This window comes from Mobula hypostoma, chromosome 2 (genome assembly GCF_963921235.1).
Source record: "Mobula hypostoma chromosome 2, sMobHyp1.1, whole genome shotgun sequence".
Taxonomy (NCBI): Eukaryota; Metazoa; Chordata; class Chondrichthyes; order Myliobatiformes; family Myliobatidae; genus Mobula; species Mobula hypostoma.
The window spans coordinates 195846205-195870553 of NC_086098.1; the positions used below are offsets into that span (position 1 = coordinate 195846205).

The 24349-nt window shown below is 39.5% G+C and overlaps 1 protein-coding gene across 1 annotated transcript in view; it reads left to right on the forward strand.

Moving 5' to 3' along the window:
* Positions 1-24349, forward strand: part of LOC134342776 (peroxidasin homolog) — a 275630-nt gene that overhangs the window by 154726 nt on the left and 96555 nt on the right. The window contains exons 3-6 of the mRNA XM_063041342.1: positions 4877-4948; positions 17411-17482; positions 19123-19194; positions 21220-21291. Of these exons, the coding sequence (XP_062897412.1) occupies positions 4877-4948; positions 17411-17482; positions 19123-19194; positions 21220-21291 (288 nt within the window). The remainder of the gene's footprint in view (positions 1-4876; positions 4949-17410; positions 17483-19122; positions 19195-21219; positions 21292-24349) is intronic.

Sequence of the window (24349 nt, forward strand, 5' to 3'; positions counted from 1 at the left end):
TGCCTCGTACAATTTCAACATTACATCCCAACTCCTATACTCAATGCTCTGATTTATAAAGGCCAGCATACCAAAAGCTTTCTTCAGCACCCTAGCCACATGAGATTCCACCTTCAGGGAATTATGCACCGTTATTCCTAGATCCCTCTGTTCTACTGCATTCTTCAATGCCCTACCATTTACCATGTATGTCCTATTTTGATTAGTCCTACCAAAAAGTAGCACCTCACATTTATGAGCATTAAACTCCATCCATCATCTTTCAGCCCACTCTTCTAACTGGCCTAAATCTCTCTGCAAGCTTTGAAAACCTACTTTATTATCCACAACTCCACCTATCTTAGTATCATCTGCATACTTGCTCATCCAATTTACCACCCCATCATCCAGATCATTAGTATATATGACAAACAACATTGGACCCAGTACAGATCCCTGAGGCACACCACTAGTCACCGGCCTCCAATGTGACAAAGTTATCCACCACTACTGTCTGGCATCTCCCATTCAGCCACTGCTGAATCCATTTTACTACTTCAATATTAATACCTAACGATTGAACCTTCCTAACTAACCTTCCATGTGGAACCTTGTCAAAGGCCTTACTGATGTCCATATAGACAACATCCACCGCTTTACCCTCATCAACTTTCCTAGTAACCTCTTCAAAAAATTGAATAAGATTTGTCAAACATGATTTTCCACGCACAAATCCAAGTTGACTGTTCCTAATCAGACCCTGTCTATCCAGATAATTATATATACCATCTCTACGAATACTTTCCATCAATTTACCCACCACTGACGTCAAACTCACAGGCCGATAATTGCTAGGTTTACTCTTAGAACCCTTTTTAAACAATGAAACAACATGAGCAATACGCCAATCCTCTGGTAGCATCCCAGTTTCTAATGACATTTGAAATATTTCTGTCAGAGCCCCTGCTATTTCCACACTAACTTCCCTCAAGGTCCTAGGGAATATCCTGTCAGGACCTGGAGACTTATCCACTTTTACATTCCTTAAAAGCGCCAGTACTTCCTCTTCTTTAATCATCATAGTTTCCATAACTACCCTACTTGTTTCCCTTACCTTACACAATTCAATATCCTTCTCCTTAGTGAATACCGAAGAAAAGAAATTGTTCAAAATCTCCCCCCATCTCTTTTGGCTCCGCACATAGCCGTCCACTCTGATTCTCTAAGGGACCAATTTTATCCCTCACTATCCCTTTGCTATTAATATAACTGTAGAAACCCTTTGGATTTATTTTCACCTTACTTGCCAAAGCAAGCTCATATCTTCTTTTAGCTTTTCTAATTTCTTTCTTAAGATTCTTTTTACATTCTTTATATTCCTCGATCACCTCATTTACTCCAAGCTGCCTATATTTATTGTAGATCCCTCTCTTTTTCCAAACCAAGTTTCCAATATCCCTTGAAAACCATGGCTCTCTCAAACTTTTAACCTTTCCTTTCAACCTAACAGGAACATAAAGATTCTGTACCCTCAAAATTTCACCTTTAAATTACCTCCATTTCTCTATTACATCCTTCCCATAAAACAAATTGTCCCAATCCACTCCTTCTAAATCCTTTCGCATCTCCTCAAAGTTAGCCTTTCTCCAATCAAAAATCTCAACCCTGGGTCCAGTCCTATCCTGCTCCATAATTATATTGAAACTAATGACATTGTGATCACTGGACCCGAAGTGCTCCCCAACACGTACCTCCGTCACCTGACCTATCTCATTCCCTAACAGGAGATCCAACACTGCCCCTTCTCTAGTTGGTACCTCTATGTATTGCTGCAAAAAACTATCTTGCACGCATTTTACAAACTCCAAACCATCCAGCCCTTTTATAGCAACATACGTCAAAGTTGCTGGTGAACGCAGCAGGCCAAGCAGCATCTATAGGAAGAGGTGCAGTCGACGTTTCAGGCCGAGACCCTTCGTCCTTCCTATAGATGCTACTTGGCCTGCTGCGTTCATCAGCAACTTTGATGTATGTTGCTTGAATTTCCAGCATCTGCAGAATTCCTGTTGTCAGCCCTTTTATAGAATGGGTTTCCCATTCTATGTGTGGAAAATTAAAATCTCCCACAATCACAACCTTGTGCTTACTACAAATACCTGCTATCTCCTTACAAATTTGCTCCTCCAATTCTCGCTCCCCATTAGGTGGGCTATAATACACCCCTACAAGCGTTACTACACCTTTCCCATTCCTCCATTCCACCCAAATAGCCTCCCTAGATGAGTCCTCTAATCTATCCTGCCAAAGCACCGCTGTAATATTTTCTCTGACAAGCAATGCAACACCTCCCCCTCTTGCTCCTCCGATTCTATCACACCTGAAGCAACAAAATCCAGGAATATTTAGCTGCCAATCACACCCCTCCTTCAGCCACGTTTCACTAATAGCTACAACATCATATTTCCAGGTATCAATCCATGCTCTAAGCTCATCCACCTTTCTTACAGTGCTCCTAGCATTAAAATAGGTGCATTTAAGAAACTCTCCACCTCGTACTCTCTGTTGATCCCTAATCGTGCATTAACTTTATTATCTTTTTCATCCTTCTCCCCTATATCTTCGGTCTGAGCACTCCCCTTCTCTGTCACCTGCCTATCCTCCCTCACACACTGTCTACTAGCTCTCTCTATTTGTGAACTAACCTCCTCTCTCCTAGTCTCTTCAATTTGATTCCCACACCCCAACCATTCTAGTTTAAAGTCTCCCCAGTAGCCTTTGTAAATCTCCCCACCAGGATATTGGTCCCCCTAGGATTCAAGTGCAACTCGTCCTTTTTGCACAGGTCACACCTGCGCCAAAAGAGTCCCAATGATCCAGAAACTTGAATCCCTGCCCCCTGCTCCAATCCCTCAGCCACACATTTATCCTCCTCTTTATTCCATTCCTACTCTCACTGTCGCGTGGCACAGGCAGTAATCCCGAGATTACTACCTTTGTGGTCCTTCTTCTCAACTCCCTTCCTAACTCCCTATATTCTCCTTTCAGGACCTCTTCCCTTTTCCTACCTATATCATTGGTACCTTTATGTACCACAACCTCTGGCTCCTCACCCTCCCACTTCAGGATATCTTGGACGTGATGAGAAACATCCCGGACCCTGGCACTAGGGAGGCAAACTGCCATCCGGGTCTCCTGACTGCGTCCACAGAATCGCCTATCTGACCCTTTTATTGTTGAGTCCCCTATTACTACTGCCCTCCTCTTCCTTCCCCTACCCTTCTGAGCTACAGGGCCGGATTCTGTGCCGGAGGCACGGTCACTGTTGCTTCCCCCAGGTAAGCTGTCCCCCCCAACAGTACTCAAACAGGATTACTTATTGTCAAGGGGCACAGCCACCAGGGTACTCTCTAGTATCTGCCTCTTCCCCCTCATAACTGTGACCCACTTGTCTGCCTCCCGTGGCCCCGGTGCGACCACCTGCCTGTAACTCCTCTCTACCAACTCCTCACTCTGCCTGACCAGATGAAGGTCATCGAGCTGCAGCTCCAGTTCCCTAACGCGGTCCCTAATGGTTGAAAAGTATGCTGCAGGGTCACCCTGATCAGCTTAGTTGATGAATGTTGTTCATTTTATTCATATTTCATTGATTACATCATGATTGGGGTGTTCCAAGAATGTGAAAGATGTTATGTAAACAGCTACTCTCTTTTAATGCAATTATCTGTTCAATTGCTTACCTTTCATAAACAAAACTAGCAAATCCATTCCACTAGCTCACAAAGATAGCTACAACTGGAAAGGTATTAGATTCATTTTTATAAGAAGGTGAACATAAGCTTGAAAGGGTGTATTTTTTCTGGAACGTATTTTAAAAGATAACTAATAGATGTCTGCACGAGAAGATGATCTAAATGATATCCATGAAGCAACATTCAGCTGAGTTGCTTCTTCCATTTTCACCTCCTTTGGATCGAACTTTTTTATATAGTAAGATCCATTATGTTCCTATTTGCCTCGCACTTTCTCGCATCTTGTTATTTAATCTCTCTTGCCTTTTCGCTATTACAGTTGGAATGGGACAAAGAATTAAAATGACGTGTTGCAGACTGAACAAAATGTTCCCCAAAACTGTGCTGGGTTTGTGTGTTCTTAATACTTAAAATAATAAAATCAATATTCTTAAATATGTAGTTGAAGCATACTTCGGCTGAAGCATCCTGACATGAATCATTGACAATTCCTTTCTTCCACAAATGCTGTTTGCTCCACTGAGTTACCCAGTAGTTCGCTAGTATTTTGCTCTGGGTTTCCAGCATCTACAGTCTCTTGAGTCTCTACTTTAAGTTCTGGGTCTGGAGAAACCAGCTATTACTTGTTTTCAATCAAGCACAAGAGCCTTTCTCTATGAGCTCACACCATGACAAATGATAAGTACAGAAAGGGGGACGTGAGCAGATTGGAAGGCCATGCAGGGGATGTAGGTTAGGAAAAACTCATAGAGTTGGAGTTAAATAGTTGGGGAATCAAAGGCAAAGAGCAAGACAGGGAGGGATCTGAGGAGATGATCTGTAGGACAGATTTGAGAAGAGGAGTCAGGAAGATGGGACTAGGGGCTGATAGAAAACCAGATATCTTGTAGAGATGATCGACTCAGAGTGTGGTGAGAAGTGGGAAGAGATCCAAGGAGCTCAGAGTATAAATCTTCAGGGAGTGGCCCATACATTTAGCTAAGTGGCAACAGGGACAAAATGTTTGAAATTTACGGGTTCAGAAAAGAATAGCCCTCCCTGGTTTATTTGCTGTATTCTTTTTCTAAGAGTGCCATAAAATCTTTCTGTGTAAACTACAAGCTTCTCCTTGGTGCATTTGTTTATTACTGACTCCTCTGTCTCCTCAGGTTGCTCAACAATAACCAAATTAAAGGGATTCCACGGAGGGCGTTCGAGGAATTGGAAAACCTGAAGTATCTGTGAGTTAATCTCAGTAAATATGCAGAAATATTTGTTGTGTTAGAAGATAGACGCAATTTAATTAAATTCTGCTTTCCAATTTTGATTTATGAAATAAGTATTAAGAAGTCACATTTAGTAGGATTAATTTGTTAATTTGCTGTTAGCTGATATTTTTCACAATAATTTACTCATAACACATGTTTGATATACAAGCTTGGTATCCATGCACTTATTAAATATGCATAATACAAAACAGCTGCATTGCTGGATAGCCAGATTTCTCAACTATTTACATGTGTATTATTTTAATAAATATTAACAGATGAATGCTAGTCTCCAGGTGTATATTTTTTCCTCTGTAATCTTAGTCTTATGCATTTCGAGTATAGAACAATATAGCACAAGACAGGTCATTCAGCCCACGAAGTGCCAATATTAATGCCAATTAATATTAAGTGTCCTCCTCCATACCCATCATATTCATGAGTCTTTCTGAAAGCCTCCTAAACTCCTCCAAACTGTCTGCATCCACTATCTCCCCTGGTAACCCATTCCAGGCACTCTACAGGGAAAAAATTGCCAGTCATGTTACCTTTACACTTATCCCCGATAACCTTTAAAACATCTCCTCTGGTGTTTGACATTTCTACCCTGGGAGAAAACATTTAGACTATCTACCCTATCTATGGCACTCATAATTTAAGCCTTGAGTTATGTCTCCCCTCAGCCTCTGGCGCTGTAAGGCAAATAGCCCAAGTTTGCACAATCTTTCCTTATAACTCATGCTCTCTAATGCAGGCAGCTTCTTGGTAAACCTCTTCTGCAGCTTCTCCACGGTCTTCATCCTCCGCGATATTCCAAGTGCAGTCTGACTAAAGCTTTATACAGTTGCAACATGACTTCTTTAAAAACTCCTATCTATGAAGGCAAGTATGCCATATGCCACTTTTAACACCTTATCCAGTTACATAGCCACATTCCGTGAACTATCGACCTGTACCCAAGACCACTCTGTACCTCAATGCTATTATGGTGTCTACCATTAACTGTATACTTTCTCCTTCCATTTGACCTCCCAAAGTGCAAAATCTCATACTTTCCTGGATTAAACTCCATATCCTACATCTCTGATCATATTTGTGATTGATCTATATCCTACTGTGTCTTTTGAGCTTCATCAAGGTCATTGTCACCTCCTCAATAAACTTGATCAAGTTTTGTAAGCCATGACCTGCCTCACATAAAGCCATGCTGAATATCCGTAAGCAGGCCATGCCTTTCCAAATATATATAAATACCATTCCTCAGTCTCCTCTCCAATAGCTTCTCTATCATTGATGTGAGGCCCACTGGCCTATAATTAACTGAATTATCCCTATTTCCTTTTTTTGAATTAAGCACAACATTTGCAACTCCCCAGTCCTCTGGGACCTCAACTGCTTCTAGTGAGGACACAGAGATCTTTGTAAAATGTCAAGCAATCACAGACATCCCACCCTGCAAAAACTCATTTCAGGGAGGTCTCAACTGGAAGTCTCAACCTCATAGCAGTCTATGTCAATGAATTTGTTAACTTTGCAAGACATCAGATTCACAAGTGTTTTGTGAGACAGCTGACTTCTGAATTCTGTCTTAATGTGACGCACCATGCTGAATGCCCTTTCTACATCACAATTAGAATTTGGCAGCACCAAAAGCGGCTTCATCAACTGGCAGAGCTCTTTGAATCTCAACTGCCCTGTGCTCACAGATTTTACTTTGGACAGCTTCCCCCAGAACTCGTCAACTGGCAAGCTTTTGTAGTTTGGCACCAGTCCTTCAAGGTTAGTTGAGACATAATCCAGAACTCACCTCAACATGTATTTTGTAGTCAATAGAAAAGTCTACTGCCAAACTAGCAACACTATCATTATTTAGAGTAGTCTAGGGTGAAGTACGTTTTATGTTTTCTTTTTTTGGAATACTCTGCCACAGCGCTGCAGGACACTAAACTGAACTGATGGATAATGAAAAAGAGAGACAGGTCGACTGTAAAGCCTGCCCACAGAGAAAACTGATATGTCTACTTAGTACAGAGACCAATCAGGATTCATTATCATTCTCTCTCCCCCCTCTCTCTCTCTCCCTCCCTCTCCCTCCCCCCCCATCTATCTATCTCTATCTCCCCCCCTCGCTCACTGTGCAATAAATCGATTTCCGGGATATTGTATATAATTTGCGGGCATCAGGGAGCCACTATCAATATGCAGGAGACTTCTGGAGCTTCTGAGAGAGGTGGGATGTCTGCAATCACCTTACTTACTTCTTTCAATATTCTGGGATCTATGCCTTCAGGCCGTGGGGATTTATCCACCTTTATGCTTTTCAAAAGACCTAGTGTGAAATCATTCTTAATCTCAAAATGTTCAGCACATTTACATGCCCCAATCTGCATTCACTATCCTCTAAATCCTTCTCCTTGCTAAGTACTAGCACAAAATGCTCAGATAGTTACTCAGCTACTTGCTCTGACTACAAGCACAAATTCCCTCCTTTATCATTGATAGGCTTACCTTCTCCTTAGTTATCCTCTTTTTCTTAATATTAGTATAAAAAGCCTTGGGATTCTCCTTGATCCTTCTCTCCAAGGACATTACATGATCCATTTAGGCCTTTCTAATTGCCTGCTTGAGCACTTTCCTGCTATCCTTGTGTTGCACAAGGGCCAAGTCTGAGTTTAGCTTTCTAAACCTCAAATAGACTTTCTTTTCCTTCTTAACTAAATTTACGATCACTCAGGTGATCCAAGCTTTTCTTGCCTTACCATCCTCGTGCTTACTCCTTACTGTAATATCCCAATCCTTAACTCTACTCAGCTGGTGTTTAAGGCTGCTCCCAATCAATTCCTCTTAGCTCCTGTCTTACCCTGTTGTAACATGCTCTTCTCAAATTTAGTACCTTCCCACAAGGTCTGATTTTATCCCTACTTATCTGAAAACATAATGAGTTCTGGTTACTATTCCTAAAAAGTTTACCCATGGTCAGTTAGGTCATTTTACCAAGCTCATTTCCAAAAACCAAGTCCATTATGTTCTCTCAAGGGTTCAAAGGTCAAGTTTAATGTCAAAGAAATGTGTACAATATACATCCTGCAATGCTTTTTCTTCGCAAACATCCACGAAAACAGAGAAGTGCCCCAAAGAATGAACAACAGCGAGCAACGATCCCCCCCGCACCAGCAAAAATAAACACGCATCGGTATAATCACCGAGCCCAAGCATGTACTAAGCAATAGCTAAGACACAGACCTTGCAGTTACCCCAAAAGCTTCGCATTTCATCCGACTTCGACAACCCACAGGTTCTCTCTCTCCCTGGCAAGGGAGAGGGAGGTGTCCCCCATTTTCACAGTGAGCGGGAGACATAACAACCTGCTGATTTACGATCTTAAAATTCCGTTTCATTGCTTCTTTCGAGCTCTGTGTCCGAAATCGCAAAGACCTTGGGTCTTCGGGCCCACAGCGAAAGGTTTTCTGGCCTCCCCAACGACACAAGAGTCTCCAACTGTGACACCGACCCTCGATCCGCCCGTCTCCAGATCCCCAAGATCTTAGGCTTCCAACACGATCGAGATTCTCAGGCGAAACCCTTGGCATGTTGAATAGCGGCCAGTCATGGAACCCCGAGAACAGGTCCCAATCCCGCAAAGAACCGAAGCCAGCGTGGAACTCCAGGTCGGGGTCTTCAAAAGAACCCTGAACGGGGAACATAGAGATATTAAAGGTAGAAATAGAGCTGTTCCCGAAGATGCAAGCAAAGGAGTTGCTGTTAGGTGCCATCATCCCTCCTAAGCTCCTCTAGTGCACTCTTGATATGCTGTCTCAAGAACCCGTCTTGGATGCATTAAAGAAATTCAGCCCCATCTAAGCCTCTAGTATTAGGAAGTTCCAATCAAAACTGAGAAAGTTACGGCCCCATTATGATAACCCTTTTGCCCCTGTACTTTTCCATAATCTGTTTACATATCTGCTCCTCACCTTCTCAGTTGCCATTGGGAGAAGGGGAGGCATTATAATGTAGTCACGTCAGTTAATCTCACCTTTCTTATTTCAGAGCTCTACCCAAATTGCCTCTGTGGCTGAGCCCTCCAGCATGTCCTCTCTAAGTACTGCTGAGACATTCTTCCTTATTGGTGGTGCAACCCCTTCACCTCTTTTACCCCTTCTCTATCATGGCTAAAACAATGAACACTAAGAATGCTGAGCTACCATTCCTCATGTAGCCAGGTCTCTGTAATGGCAACAACATCATAAATCCATTTACTGCTCCAGCCTCAAAGTTTATCCTCCTTACCCATAATCCTCCTAAACTGAAATAAACACATTTCAGCCCATCACTGCCACCATATCTACTAGCCTATCCCTAGGAACACTCATATTAAGCTGAATTCTTTTCTTTATTAAGCTTTGATGTCAACATTCCTGTCCTGTAGATTGCCATTAAATCATCATCATCATCAGGTGCTATGCCCAGTTTGAGCTTTGACTGCCATGGCCCACACACTCCTGTTTCAGGTCAAGTGGATCAATTCATTGGTATTCATTTCCAATTCTCTGGCTGCTGTCTCCATTATCATTTGTCTTTGTCTTCCTCTTGCTTTCTTCCCTTCAATCTTTCCCATTATTACCGTGCATTCTAACTCCTCTTTCCTATTCACATGTCCAATGAAGTTACGTTGCCTTTTCATGATCTCATACATTATTTCTCTTCTTGTGCTTGCTCTGTTCATGACATCCTTGTCAGATATTCATTTTGTCCATGATTATCTATGCATCCTCTTCAAAATCCACATCTCTGCTTCTTCAATTCGTTTCCACATGTTACTCGATATTGTCCAACATTCTGAGCCATATAACATAACTGAATAAATGTAACATTTCAGTACTCTGCAGTGGGTTGTCATACCTAGTTTAGTGTTGGTCAGTATACTCTTCATTCTCGTAAAGGTGTCTTTTGCCATCCCTATTCTTCTTTTGATGTCCATGTCGCACCTGCCATCTGATGTCACCCAGCTTCCTGAGTAGCAAAAGTTCTTTACTTGTTTTATGTCTTCCCCATTTATTCTCAGCCTGCAGATAGGATTCTCCTTCTTTTTGGATATCACCATACATTCTGTCTTTTTGCAATTGATAGATAGACCCATTTTTGCACTTCCTTCAACAACTATATCAATTAAGTTTTGTAGTTCTTCCTCCGTACTTGCAATTAACAGTGTCATCTGCATATCTGAAATTATTGATGTTTTCACCGCCAACTTTGATTCCCCAGATGTCTCTTATTTTTTTGTAATATTGTTTCTCTGTACACATTAAATAAATCAGGGGAGAAAACACACCCTTGTCTAACGCTTCTCTCAATTTTCGTAAACTGACTCTCTTCTCCATCTATTCTTACAGCGGCAGTTTTTTCCCCAGTACAGATTTCTGATTAGGCGGAGGTCTTTCGAATCTAGATCTAGAGTTTCCTGTAATATTTCAAATAACTTATTGTGCTTCACTTTATCAAATGCTTTTGTGTAGTCGATAAAACAAACAAACAAATCTTTTTGCACTTGAATAGTTCATTCTGATAGTGTCCTTAACATCAATATCGCATTTTTTGTACCTTTGTCTTTCACAAAACCACATTGTTCTTTACCTATTTCAGCTTGTATCTTACTTTTAGCTCTTGTTACCAAAATTCTTAGAAGTATCTTAGTGATATGACTCATTAAACTTATAGTCCTATGTAATTCACATTCCATTGCTCCAGGTTTCTTAGGAAGAGTGATAAATACTGATTTTTTTCAACTCTTCTGGTATTATTCCGGTCTCATAAATGTCGTTGATTAAATCAGTAAGTTTTTCAATTCCATAATCTTCAAGGACAATAATTTGTTCTATTACTAATTCATCAGGACCTGCTGCCTTTCCTTTCTTCATCTTATTTATTGCATTACAAACTTCAGATTTTAAAATACTTGGACCTTCAATGTTCTTCTTCATTTCTGGTTTTTCACCTCAATCGTCTTCAAACAATTCCTGAATATACTCAGTCCATCTGTTCATAATCTCATCTTTTTTCCATAATAATGGTACCGTCCTTTGCTTTCAAACATCCACCTGAAGAACAGAGGGGCTTTTTACCAGTGATATTCTTGATTTGTAGATGTATCTTTTGGATCAATAATAGGGATTCTTTCTAGTTACTCACATTCCTGGTTTAACCATTCTTCTTTGGCTTTTTGACATAAGATTTTAATTTAAACACTAAAACAAATTTCTTTAATATTCACTTAGTACTTACAGGAAAAATATGCAACTAGTTCTCTGTGTATTTGGTGCACATGATTGTCCTTCCATTCATTGTGTTAATGTAGAATATATTCAAAGGGAAAATTTGCATTATATTCTTTTTTTCGCAACAAACAGCAGGGAATTAAGTATATGCTGCTGACGTGACATTCACTTGCCACTACAGAAATGGCACAAATCACAGATAAGAGGTAGTAACCTTACAAGATTCACAGCTAATATAGATTATCCCATGAGTAGCATGAAATATGTGATTATCGCTAAGTAAAGAAATTGCTGCCAACTCTTGCCCCCAAATTTTCAATTTGCTTTAATGGCAAGTGAAGTTCATAGGATATCCATTTTGAGGAAATCCGGTGAAGGCCTGGGATGTCTAACTGGATAAAAAACCACAAAATGTGATTGAAATAATTTTGAGAATAAATGTTTCAGGAAAGACAGAATAAGGCAATACTTCATTTTTCATGTAGCAACAGCACCAGAAAAAAAGACAAACATTTTACGTCCATTTAGCCAAGTAATTGTCATACTACAAGGAAATTTAATTTTCCATTGATACCAGGACTTAGGTTGAATTATTTTACACTGTGTGTGTGTGTGTGTGTGTGTGTTTGTGTGTCCATCATTTCCGACGATGATGTAACCTGTGTGGGAGGAGTTTTATAGTGAAAAGGCTGTTGTACAGTTCCACTCTCACGGCCTCAAAAGTCTTGGTCCATTGGTGCGAAAAGTTGTCACGACTGGAGACATCCTTGGCTGCAGTGGATAGCCATGATGCCTTCTGTGCCTTGTCGTGCCCTTCGGTCTCGACAAAGCATTGCAGCACCGCCTTCTTGACCATTGAGCCTTGTACTCATCCACCCACTTTGCCCGTACTGGCTTTGTATTCCTATCTCACCAGGGTTGGAGGTTCCCAGCTACCCCCACTTGGTTGAGCCTGCCTGTTGAAGCAATGTACTGGGGTATGGCCACTGTTGCATGCAAACAGTTACTTGGAGAAACAGGTGAGAGCTGGGTGCCAGGTGGGGACCAAAGGTGGATGAGCTGCCCCTAGGCGGAGCATGACAAGCCCACCATCAGAGGTGCTACCCCTCCCTGTACACCCCAATTACACTATTATCAACTTGGATTGCACCCACCTTACCCATGGACTGTTTGTCCCACTCCTGTCAGAGAGGAGGCTATGTAACATCAAAGCCAGGACCACCAGAATCAAAACATTTACTTTTCCCAAGCAGTAAGGCTGATCAACATCTCCACCCTCTAACCCATCCCACCTCCACTACTTTATCATTTTCTGTCAGAGTCAACTTATGTACAGATATTCCAATCTCTAGCATCACGTTATGGACATGCAATCAATCTATGGCTAGCTTATGTATTTATATTTATTGTGTTTTTTTTTCTTATTGTGTTCTTTAACTTGATTTTTGTGCCCTACTGGATCCTGAGTAACAATCATTTCATTTTCCTTTGCACTTGTGTATTGGAAATGATATTAAACAATCTTGAATCTGAATCTTGAAAATTTTAAGTACCTAAGTTTTAGGCAGATGATCAAATTAAGAATTGTCCATAATTGTGTTTAAAAGCAATACTGTGGTTCGATCACTAAAACTACTAATCAAAACTCCTTTACATGCACTGACTGAGAATGTAGATTTTGATCCCAAGTCCAAATGGAGAATATATCCATGTGAACAACAGAGATAGGTGAGGTAAAACTGGGGGGAAAGCAGTAGTTGGGGTGAAGAAATTTTAAACAGAATTAGAGAGATGAAAGGAGAGAAATATGTAAATAATGGATAGGTATCAAGTAAAGCACTAGTAGAAACAGGTGTAATTTTATATCCATGGGACAGGATATATACAAACGTTTGTAAGTGCGTGGATAGTCAAGATTTGATTAGAGATAGTCAATATGGCTTTGTGCATGGTAGCTTGTTTCTAACTAATCTTATAAGGTTTTTGAGGAGGTTACCAGGAACGTTGATGAGGAGAGGGCAGTGGACATTGTCTTTAGTAAGCCTTTGTCAAAGTCCCATAGGAAGCTGGTCCAGAAGGTTCAGCCGCTTGGCATTCAGGATGAAACAGTGAATTGATTCAACATTGGCATGGCAGGGGAAGCCAGAAAACGGTAGTAGATGGTTGCTTCTCTGATTGGAGGACTGTGTCTAGTGGTGTGTCACGGGGATCAGTGTGGTTATTTGTCATCTACAGTATATTAGTGAGTTGGATGATAATATGATTAACTATATCAGCAGATTTGCAGATGACACTAAGTGTGTGGGCATAGTGGACAGCAAGGAAGGCTATCAAAGCTGACAGTGGGATCTAGACCAGCTGGAATAATGAGCTGAAAAATATTACATGGAATTTAATGTAAACAAGTGTGAGGTATTGCACTTTGGGAGGACAAACCAGAGCAGGGCCTGCAGAGTTGATGGTAGGGCACCAAAGAGTACAGTAGAACAAAGGGGTCTTGGAATACAGATCCATAATTTCATGATAGTGGTGTCACAGATAGATAGGATCATAAGAGGAGCTTTCTGGCACTTTGGCCTTCATAGTGAAAGTATTGATTACAGGAATTGGGATGTTATATTGAAGTTATATAAGATGTTGGTGAGGCCAAGTTTGTGTGCAGTTCTGTTCATCTACCAACAGGAAAGATATCAATAAGATTAAAAGAGCGCAGAAAAAATTACAAGGATGTTACTGGGACTTGAGGACCTGAGTTATAGGTAAAGGTTTGAATAGATTAGGACATTATTCCCTGGAGCGCAGGAGAATGAGGGCAGATTGGATAGAGGTATACAGAATTATGGGAGGTATAAGATTGGGTAAATGCAAGCAGGCTTTTTCCACTGAGGTTGGGTGACAAAGTGTGTCAAATAGAATCTGAATTGAGGAGAATAAGGGCTTTTTTTTTTAATCACTATGACAACTTAATGCAGTTCATAGCAATACTCTTCATGTAATAAGGCAAAGCTACCAAAGTTTCTGGCATAGTCATCCAGTAAGTAAATAGCGGAATGTGAAATGTGTTACTGTATATTACTTCTGTTTAAATGTACCGTGGGTTAACAGTGAAGAATCATATTCTGGAAGAATTAGAGAGCTTTTATTTACAGTAATAAACAAACTCATCTTAACCCAGCCACGTGCTGGAACATTCTGGCAATCCCGCGCATGCTCAGTGCTCTGTCCAATCATGTACTGGCACATCATTACACGTAATATCACCACATCTTCCTTTCCTTAAAAAGAAAAAAATAATTAACGATGTTAATCAAAGCAAACACATAATTCAACAAGTCTCTGTCAGTCTCTCTGTGGGTTTACGAACATGGGTAGACCTTCTAAATCCTGGTTTATACTTCTGCGTCAACGTGTCGCTGTAAGGTCTACGTCGCTGCAAACCCTACACAAAGCCGACGCGGAACCCTACGCGACAGATTGCGTTGCTGCAACAGGCACCTCTCCCAAAATGTAACCGCGCGTCGCGGCAATGCAGAACGCAACAACTGTGATTGGTCCACTTGGTAGCATCGTATGTCATCCTCCGCTGCAATAGCTTCCCATTGGGCGACTGAAGGGCAGGGAAGGAACTCTGGCTGCAATGCTTTCCATAAAGCTTTACAGACCTCCAAAATTATGGAGGACAGATTTCGCACGAAAAAAGACGCTCGCATCTTGTTTACCCCAAGACTACCATGACAATGAAGCCTTGCGCGGGCAGGTAAGTGCACATGTGTGACGTGCGCGAATTGCCGAGTGATGCAAACAAACCAACGCACAAGTATAAATGCTCACAACACGAGTAGGCCACTTGCGTAGGTTACAGCGTCCAGTTAACACAGAAGTATAAACCAGGCTTAAGTGGTACACACAGCTCTTGTGTTTCCTTGTTATTATTTACATGTTTTGTCTCGTCTGCATCAGTTAACTGAATCTGAAGAATCACATCTTCCTTTCCTTAAAAAGAAAAACAAATAACAACATTAACCAATTAACAAACCTATATCAGCTAACTGAAACTCTGAAGTTGGCTCTTTGCTTTCTGAGCCATGACTCTTCTTGCGCTTCTTCTTTTTCATCTTCTTTTCTGCTTTAAGCTTTTCTTTATGCCTCTCAACTAAACTTTTTGGTATACTCTCACATGCCTCCTGGTTAGAATCTAGAATTTCGGGTAAGCAGTTTACGCTATCCTCCTCAGCAACCTGCTTCCCTGCTTCTGTTTGGCCTGTATCTTTCCTAAAATTCCTTCCACTTCCATTTGAAATGAAATACAAATCTTCTTTTCTTCATCTAATTCATTCATTAACTGTGTAATCTCTTTTTTATGCTGAGACTTCATCATTTCAATACAACTTCTCAATTCCTTCACTTGTGCTTTCACTTCTTCCTTATACTGTGCCCACTGTGGGCGTTCTTGTTCTAGCCAGTGATTGGACTGAACCTCATATTCTCTCAGTGTCTCTTTCATTATGGCTTGCATTGAAGCAGCCTCCTCCTCCCAGCACTTTTTCATATCATCAATTGCCTCCAGTTTGGTCGTCTCAGAAACTGCAGCTACTGCTTTTATATTCTCCATGTCAGCATTTTCATAAACCGCATCTATATAATATTCCTCACAGTCATCTTCAATCACTGCATTTCCTTGTTTCATTTCATTTTCCTTCTTTCTACTTCTACAACAGCGCAAAAAATGATTAATCTTACCACAGTTGTAGCAAATTTTGCCATATGCAAAACACTGATTTAGGCAATGTTCCCACGCATAGGCGATCACATGACTTTTTTCTTTCAAATGCTGTCTTGCTCCCTGTCGGTTTTGTCGACGTATTATTATATTTCTTGATATATTTGCGCTTTTTTGCAGCATTTACATTACAGTTTTCAACAAAAAGCTCTTCAGCCTGCGACATTATGGTCTCAGAAGCTTTGCAGAGCGTGAAAGCTTTTTAAAAATTTAAATCTTGCTCTCTCAACGGCCTTTCTCTCAGTGCATTATCTTGAATGCCACAAACCATTCTATCTTTAATAAGACAGTCTGTGAGCAATCCAAACTCACAAGTTCTACTACGTTTTCTTAACTCAGTCACATACTGATCAATTGTTTCAGTAGCTTTCTGCATTCATGTGAAAAATTTAAATCGCTCGTACGTTAAATTATGCTTAGGTATACAAAATCCTTCAAATCTGTCCATTATCGACCTTAAATTGAAATTATCTCCATCTTCAAAGACAAAATTATTATATACCTCTACTGGATCATTCCCAATTACATGGAGCAAAAGCGCAGCTTTAGTTTTGTCCGCTTTTCTGTCAGCTCCAATCGCCAATAAATATATTTCAAACTGTTGCTTGAATATCCTCCAATTCTCAGCTACATTGCCAGTCAGCTGCAATTTTGGTGGGGGTTGTAAACCTTCCATTTTGCCATTTATAGTTCGAACTTTTTTTTTTCTTTTTTTTTCGAGATTCTCGATTCTCGATTCTCCCGTATTAATATTCCAGAACCACTTCTGACACTGTGTTATGTTACTTCTCTTTAAACGTACCGTGGGTTAACAGTAAAGAATCATATTCTGGAAGAATTAGAGAACTTTTATTTACAGTAATAAACAAACATGTCTTAACCCAGCCATAGGCTGGAACATTCTGGCAATCCCGCGCATACTCAGTGCTCTGTCCAGTCATGTACTGGCACATCATTGCACGTGATATCACCACAAAGTGTATCAACAATTTGAATTTCATGACCCTCAGCTCTTCCAATGTTACCTCATGTCATAAGCATGTTAGTATGCTGTACATCAGTACAAACTACTCAGAAGTTAAACTCCATGATCTTAGCATCTGCTACTTATATGTTTATAGTCACTGAGGTAATTCACTTCCGGAGTGTTATAGTGGTCAAATCTGAGAGTAATTAATAGACATATGGAAGTTTTACTGCTTTTTCTAAAGTTCATTGACTCTCTATTAAAGATGTAGAAAGTCATTAAAAGATCCTACAGAAATTTCCCACTTGTAAATATCACTGTCTGTTATATTTTGCATTTTGACTTGCAATTAGAATGATAGCTGACAAAATAATGTGTAAATTATTGTCTTATAAACATTTTCCATTTCTTTTCAGCTACCTTTACAAAAATGAAATCCAGACAATTCAAAAGCAGGCTTTTAAGGGGTTGGTTTCCCTGGAACAGCTGTAAGTTTATGTTATCATTCTGTGTAATAAAAACGTGTGTTAAAATCATGTTTTTCATGATGCATTTAAAATGCGCATGTGATTGCCAGTTTCAGTTATGCCATGTGATGTTCTGACAAAGCCTGAACGTTTTTTAGTATAAGTATTCCGTGCTGCTGCAGAAATTTAGTTTACCTGTTTATGGATGAGTGGTTAAAAGTTCTTTATTTATTTGAAGTAATGCAACTGATCTCTCATGGAATTGCCCGTCAATACCCTGGAACATAGAGGATGGGTATGATGTTCAGCTTGTTCAAGTACAGGCAGTCAAGTAATTTCTGTTGCTCCTTGAATTCAGGCTTGCTGGGCGTAAAGCTCAGGCTGCAAGTTCATGACTATCATTCTTAAATTATCCCTTTTTTTATAGATATAAATGAAATGTGACTTTGGAGTTTAGGTAATCATAACCAAGATAAACCGAAATAGTTTGGTAACAACCCAAACTGAAGATATTTGTTCTGGCATCCGACTGTGATGAATTTATCTCTGCTGAATGTGACAGTGGATGGAGGGTTGTTGTGAATTGAGGAATTGATGTTGGTCTGGTCCTGTATCAACCATCTCTGTTCCGAGTACAAAGGTTGTTGGTTTAAGCTCCAAACCAAGTATTTGAGCATAAAATCATCAGTGTGGTGTAGAGGAAAAACAGCATCCTAGCAAATACTGTGTTGAATAGTGCCCTTATCAATTTCTTCTGAATATTTCCTTTTTATTCATTAAAATGAAGTTGATGCTTGCAGGTAAGGTCATGTCGCTCCTTAAATGCTTATGATTTAAAGACACAGATAATCATTAATCATATTGATAGACATGGAATTATGTAAACCTGGCATTTTTCCTTTCCTGTACAATCTGCTAGTGTCAAGGTAATACTGATTTTTGCTGCTTTAATTCTGGGGTTACTTAAACTCCTCAGTTGCCAAGATGTGATTTGAAATTGAGTCTGTAGATCATTGATAATGTGCTACTGCTCCCACTAGGGCCTTGTGATATTCTTTCAATGAAATTGGAGTTCTCCTGGAATATTTGCCTTGGAGATCAGACTCTCAGAAAGTAGTTTGCCTGATTCTTGTCTCATTTGTTTTTTTTTTGGATTTTGTCCTCTGAAAGGATTTTGTTAATTGTGAGAAAACTGAGATTTGAGGTTTTAAATGCAGCATTTGATTTTCTTTTTAGTTGCTCAGGACTGTCCAGGTTAACTAGTGGAAATTTTGATCCAGTTGACCTATCGTGAAAAGAATGAAAAAGAAGGCTTGGTTTCACACAGCAAAGTTGAAATGAAGATTGGTGCATTTTAACTTCTTCTTTAGATTGAGGTTATGGTATTATTTGAAGGATATTTTGATAAACCTCTTTAAAGGAAAGGATTCCCCAAAAATTGAATTGAATTGAATTGACTTTATTACTTACATCCTTCATATACATGATGAGTAAAAATCTTTACATTACATCTCCGTCTAAATGTGCAATGTGCAATTTATAGTAATTTATAATCAATAGTAATGGGAATGGAAGTGATAACTCCCATTGAAAAGCTAGACAAAATGCAACATTGTCTCCTCATTTGCTGTAACTTCTTTAATGTTCTCTTATCCTAACAGATACCTTCACTTCAATAATATAGAAGTGTTAGAATCTGAAACGTTTAGTGATCTTCCAAAACTTGAAAGATTGTAAGTACTTTTCGGTAAAGGTAATTGTTTTTCCAAAGGTGATCATTTTTAATCAGCATGTTTGTAATAGCATTTATTTCAAAATGTACAGATGTTCCTCTGCCTCTGGTTTGATGCATTAGATCAGGAGTGGTTATGAGAGTGTGTGCCCGAATTGGCAATAATGTTCTAAAAACATTCTCTTGTGTACCATGGTAATTTTGAGCAGAGACTATCACTGAGTAGTGACTTATGGATATCTTTCAAGGAAAAGGGATGAATCCTGTTGCTTAGTGATATGTATTTGTTATCAATAAAGTATAATGGAGATACATTCAAATAAGTGTCGTATTTTAGAAATCCTGTTCAAAAACTACTTGTTCTGCCATTTGTGGCCATCATTAATATTCTTTCTTCTACTGTGTTTGTGATCGCTGGGAAAACTTTAATGTGCTGAATAATAAAAGACAATCAAAATGGAAAGGAATACACTCTAGTCATAATCCTTTAACTTATTCCCTTTCACTGAGAGGTTTTTCATGTTAAGCAATAAACTAAGTTGAAGCTACCTGAAATAAATGTTATCAAAATATTTGACTGCAAATTTTGTTTCTGACTCCACAAGAAATGTGTTCTTTTCGTTCTTGCCACATCTGTCACAAAGCCGTTTCTGAAGTTTCATAATGCCACTTTATGGAGGAAGTCCTGCGCTCTGCTGTTTCAGAACATAGATGTATAATGCTTTATCATCCTTTTTAATCATGTCAAAGCTTTCACTCCACCACTCTTGAAAATGTCTGCTGCTTCTCGTATCATTTGAATGTTTAGTTTCTTTGCTGGCATATCTGATATTCTGAACAAGCCCTGAAGGGCAAACTCAATTTAAAAATATCTCATCAATAAATTCAAATAACATAGTTCTACTAAAATAAATACTTATGGGGTGCTAAACTACAACAATCTTTACCATTATTATCACTGAATATCCAGTGTTTACTCACAAACAACAGAAGAAAAAATATAAGCAGCACAAAGCCAGTGCCAACTAGCCCAATCGTTCACTATCCAAAACCTGATGTGTACACCAGGTCTGGAAGGATTTCAAATCAAAGCGTATCATCCAACATCATGTTTTCTTGCAAATGTCATGCTGGCACTAGCTTCCTCTGAAAACATCTCACTGCTCTTAAGTTGTAAAAATTGATTTGCTGCTGCATTTAGCAGTAAAGATAATCATTATGTAAATTTCTATTATGGGTGGGTTTAAAGAATTGAGATGTGGCACTATGTGCCACATGCCAAACATAATTCGTGTGTGTGCCATCCTGACAAATGTGTCATTGGTTCACCACCCCGCATTAGATGTTAGAATTGTACTGATAATGATGTGCAAATACTTCACTCATGCTGTTAAAAATCTTCTCTTTGTTATTTTATTGTGGAAGTGAATCTGCACAAATTAAGTGTATGAACTTTTATAATAAAATCGTGGAGAGAAAATTTTCTGTCAAAAATATTTATATAATATTTGTATGGAAGTAATGTGTGCCATGTGCAATTGTTTGGCTTTTGTGTGCTGGAAGCCTCTGGCATAAAGTCCCATTCCAGAATCTTAAACACAAAATTTTGTCTGAAATTCCAATGCTGTACAACGGGAAAGAAATGCCAACTTTCAGATGAGATTTTAAACCATGAGCTCATCTCCCTTTTTAGTGAATACAAAAGATAGAGTAATATCTTTTTCAAATAATATCCTTGGATTATCTGGGCATAGTTTATCCTTCAATCACCTTCAGTACAGTTTGTGTGAATTTATCGTGCACAAATTAATATTATGATTGCAACTGCACTTGTACAAACAGAACATGGACTGTAAAATGCTTTGGACTGCTTTCAGGGAGCTTTCAAGAATAAAACCAGAACACTGAATTCTGCAGGTCATAATGAATTTTTAATCCTTCTGAACAAGATGTAGCCGTCTTTTATCTTTTCAGTGTTGTGAAATGAACTAAATCTGTAAACTAGCTGTTCTTTTTAATTTTGTAGATTCTTGCATAACAATAGATTATCAAGAATACATCCAGGGACCTTCTACCAGCTTGAATCATTGAAAAGACTGTAAGTACAAAGCCACCTGCTGATATTGTCTTGAATTTTTGAGTGTCCAGATGCACTGACTACTATCTTCCCAATATGTTCTCCTTGCATTGCAGCCCAATTTACAGGCGGTTGCAAAGAACCACGTACAGATTGATTGAAGGAGCAATCCCTAATCTCCCCCACCTGTTTTGATCTGCCTTTGTTGTGCGTTTGCCTCCATCTATCATCTACCTCTTCTTCTGTCTCACCATTCCAACATTTCTCCTGCTCTGTTTGGCAATGTCTACCCCTCTTCAATCCACCAATCACCCACTGGTCCCTGTCACACCATTCCCCCACTTACCATTGTGTTGGCTATCTTCCCTTTCCACTCTCAGTCGTGGTGCAGGGTTTCAGCCTCCAATCTATCAACATTTCTTTTTCCCTCACAAGTGCTGTGTGACCCACAGAATTCATTCAGCAGAGCATTTGTCGCTCCAGATTTCAGCATTTGCAGCCTCTTTTATCTTTGAGTGGCTTCATAAGAGATTTGATCACGAGAATTTAGACTAACACTCCAACACTATTCAAGGCGGGTGGTACACAACTGTAAGTGGTCTAGCCTGTTTACATAAAATAATACACAGCAATTTATTTCAAAGAAATGGAAAACAGACTATCTATGGTTTCCACTCACTGTTTGACCCTTGATCAACCTCACACTATTGCAGTTTAGGGGAGCTTGTACATTGAGTTCCACATTCCATACACCTCAAACGTGTACATTAGTGGTGAAGTGCTTTGATCTGGTCTGAGGCCATGAAGATCTCTTTTTAAGTGCAAGTTAGTCTTGGGAGCCGATCACTGAGCTTCCCACCCCCAGCTGAATTCCTGAGCAACACACAAAATATTGGAGGAACATAGCAATTCAGGCAGCATCTATGGAAATGAATATTCTGTCAATGTTTCGGACCAAGACCCTTCTTCAGGACACCTGGATCGGAATTCCTGATACCAGATTGTTGATAGCAAAATACCTACATTTCTTTTCACTGAAATTTGAAAAATGCTTGACATTCCAGCCAGTCACTTGTAGACCTTTCATATTTTTCTTTAAATATGGATGTGCTTGTTCTGCTGATATCTGTGCCTCAGCCTGAACAAGACACTCAGTGGTCAATTTATTAGATACCTCCTGTACCTAAAATGTGGTCACTGAGTGTATGTTTGTGGTCTTCTGCTGCTGTAGCCCATCCACTTCAAGGTTCTTCTTGTGCGTTCAGAGATCTACTGTAGACTCTGCTATTGTAACACATGTTTATTTGAGTTACTGTCGCCTTCCTGTCTTGAACTAGTCTGGCCATTCTCCTCTGACCTCTCACCTTAAAAAGGTGCTTTTGCCCACAGAACTGCTGCTCACTTTGGGTTTTTTGCACCATTCTCTGTAAACTCTAGAGACTGTTGTGTGTGACTGTTATGCAGTTTCTGAGATACTCAAACCACTCCGTTTGGCACCTACAATTTATCTACAGTCAAAGTCACATTTCTTCCCCATTCTGATGTTTGGTCTGAACAACAACTGAACTTCTTGACGATGTCTGCATGATTTTATGCATTGAGTTGCTACCACATGATTGACTGATTAGATATTTGCATTAACAAGCAGATATACAGGTGTACTTAACAAAGTCACCACAGAGTGTAGATTCAGTTCTACCTTGGTTTACAAGTGTGCCCACGTTTCAGGTATTCCCTGTATCTAGTCTCTGCAAAACATAAAACTTACGTGCCAGGATCTTCCAAGACTAAAACTCTGGCACTATAATTTGAACGCATGACTGGAAAAGAAGGTTTATTAATGAGAGAAGAACCATTGCCTTTTTCTTTGATTAATCATTTAATAAAGAGACTTCTTAGAACCTAATTGGTTCTAATATATTTATTATCTGCTCCAAAAATGAACTCATTTATCTACCTTTAGCAGAGCATTTACATTTGGTGATGAGACCATATGAAAATTTTCAACTAAGCTTCTTTGGGAATCGAGCTGTTATCTGTCTCTGCCAGAAGGGCTTGTGAATTGTGCATAGTTATGCTGGTTAATGATCACAGCTTGTCTGTGAGAAAGCTAACTGTTCTCAATCTATCATGAAGAATTACAAAGTTTGGTCAACTTACTTTCTACCATTGTACTTTCAATTATTATTTTGTTAAGTAGACCATTGACTCTGCTTTGAATGTTGTCATAGGCAAGGTCGACATTCATTGCCAATCCTTAATTGTCCTAAAGAAAGTGATGAGTGAGGCCAGCTTGAACGGTTATATAAATTGTCTGTCCATTGTGCATGAGTATAACATTTGTATGAGAAAGGATTAGAAACATCTCATCTCTCAGGCAAACAATTCATCTGCTGAAATGTGAATCTAAACATTTAGTCTGGAATTGTGGTTTGAAAAGCAGATGTATATTTTTCCACAACAACTTATTCTATCTTATTCCTACATTAGTAATCAACTGAAATAAATATGTTGGTTGGGGAATTTTTCCATTGAAGAACTTAACTGTATATAAAATTAAAACATTACCAACTAACTTCATTGGCCAAAAACTTAACGATTGTTTTAGTTGATTTTCAAAACACTTCCAAGAATCTAAGAATATGATTAGTCATAGTCATAGTCATACTTTATTGATCCCAAGGGAAATTTGGTTTCGTTACAGTTGCATCAACCAAGAACAGAGTATAAATATAGCAATATAAAACCATAAATAATTAAATAATAATATGTAAATTATGCCAGTAAATTATGAAATAAGTCTAGGACCAGCCTATTGGCTCAGGGTGTCTGACCCTCCAAGGGAGGAGTTGTAAAGTTTGATGGCCACAGGCAGGAATGACTTCCTATGACACTCTGTGTTGCATCTCGGTGGAATGAGTCTCTGGCTGAATGTACTCCTGTGCCCAACCAGTACATTATGTAGTAGATGGGAGACATTGCCCAAGATGGCATGCAACTTGGACAGCATCCTCTTTTCAGACACCACCGTGAGAGAGTCCAGTTCCATCCCCACAACATCACTGGCCTTACAAATGGG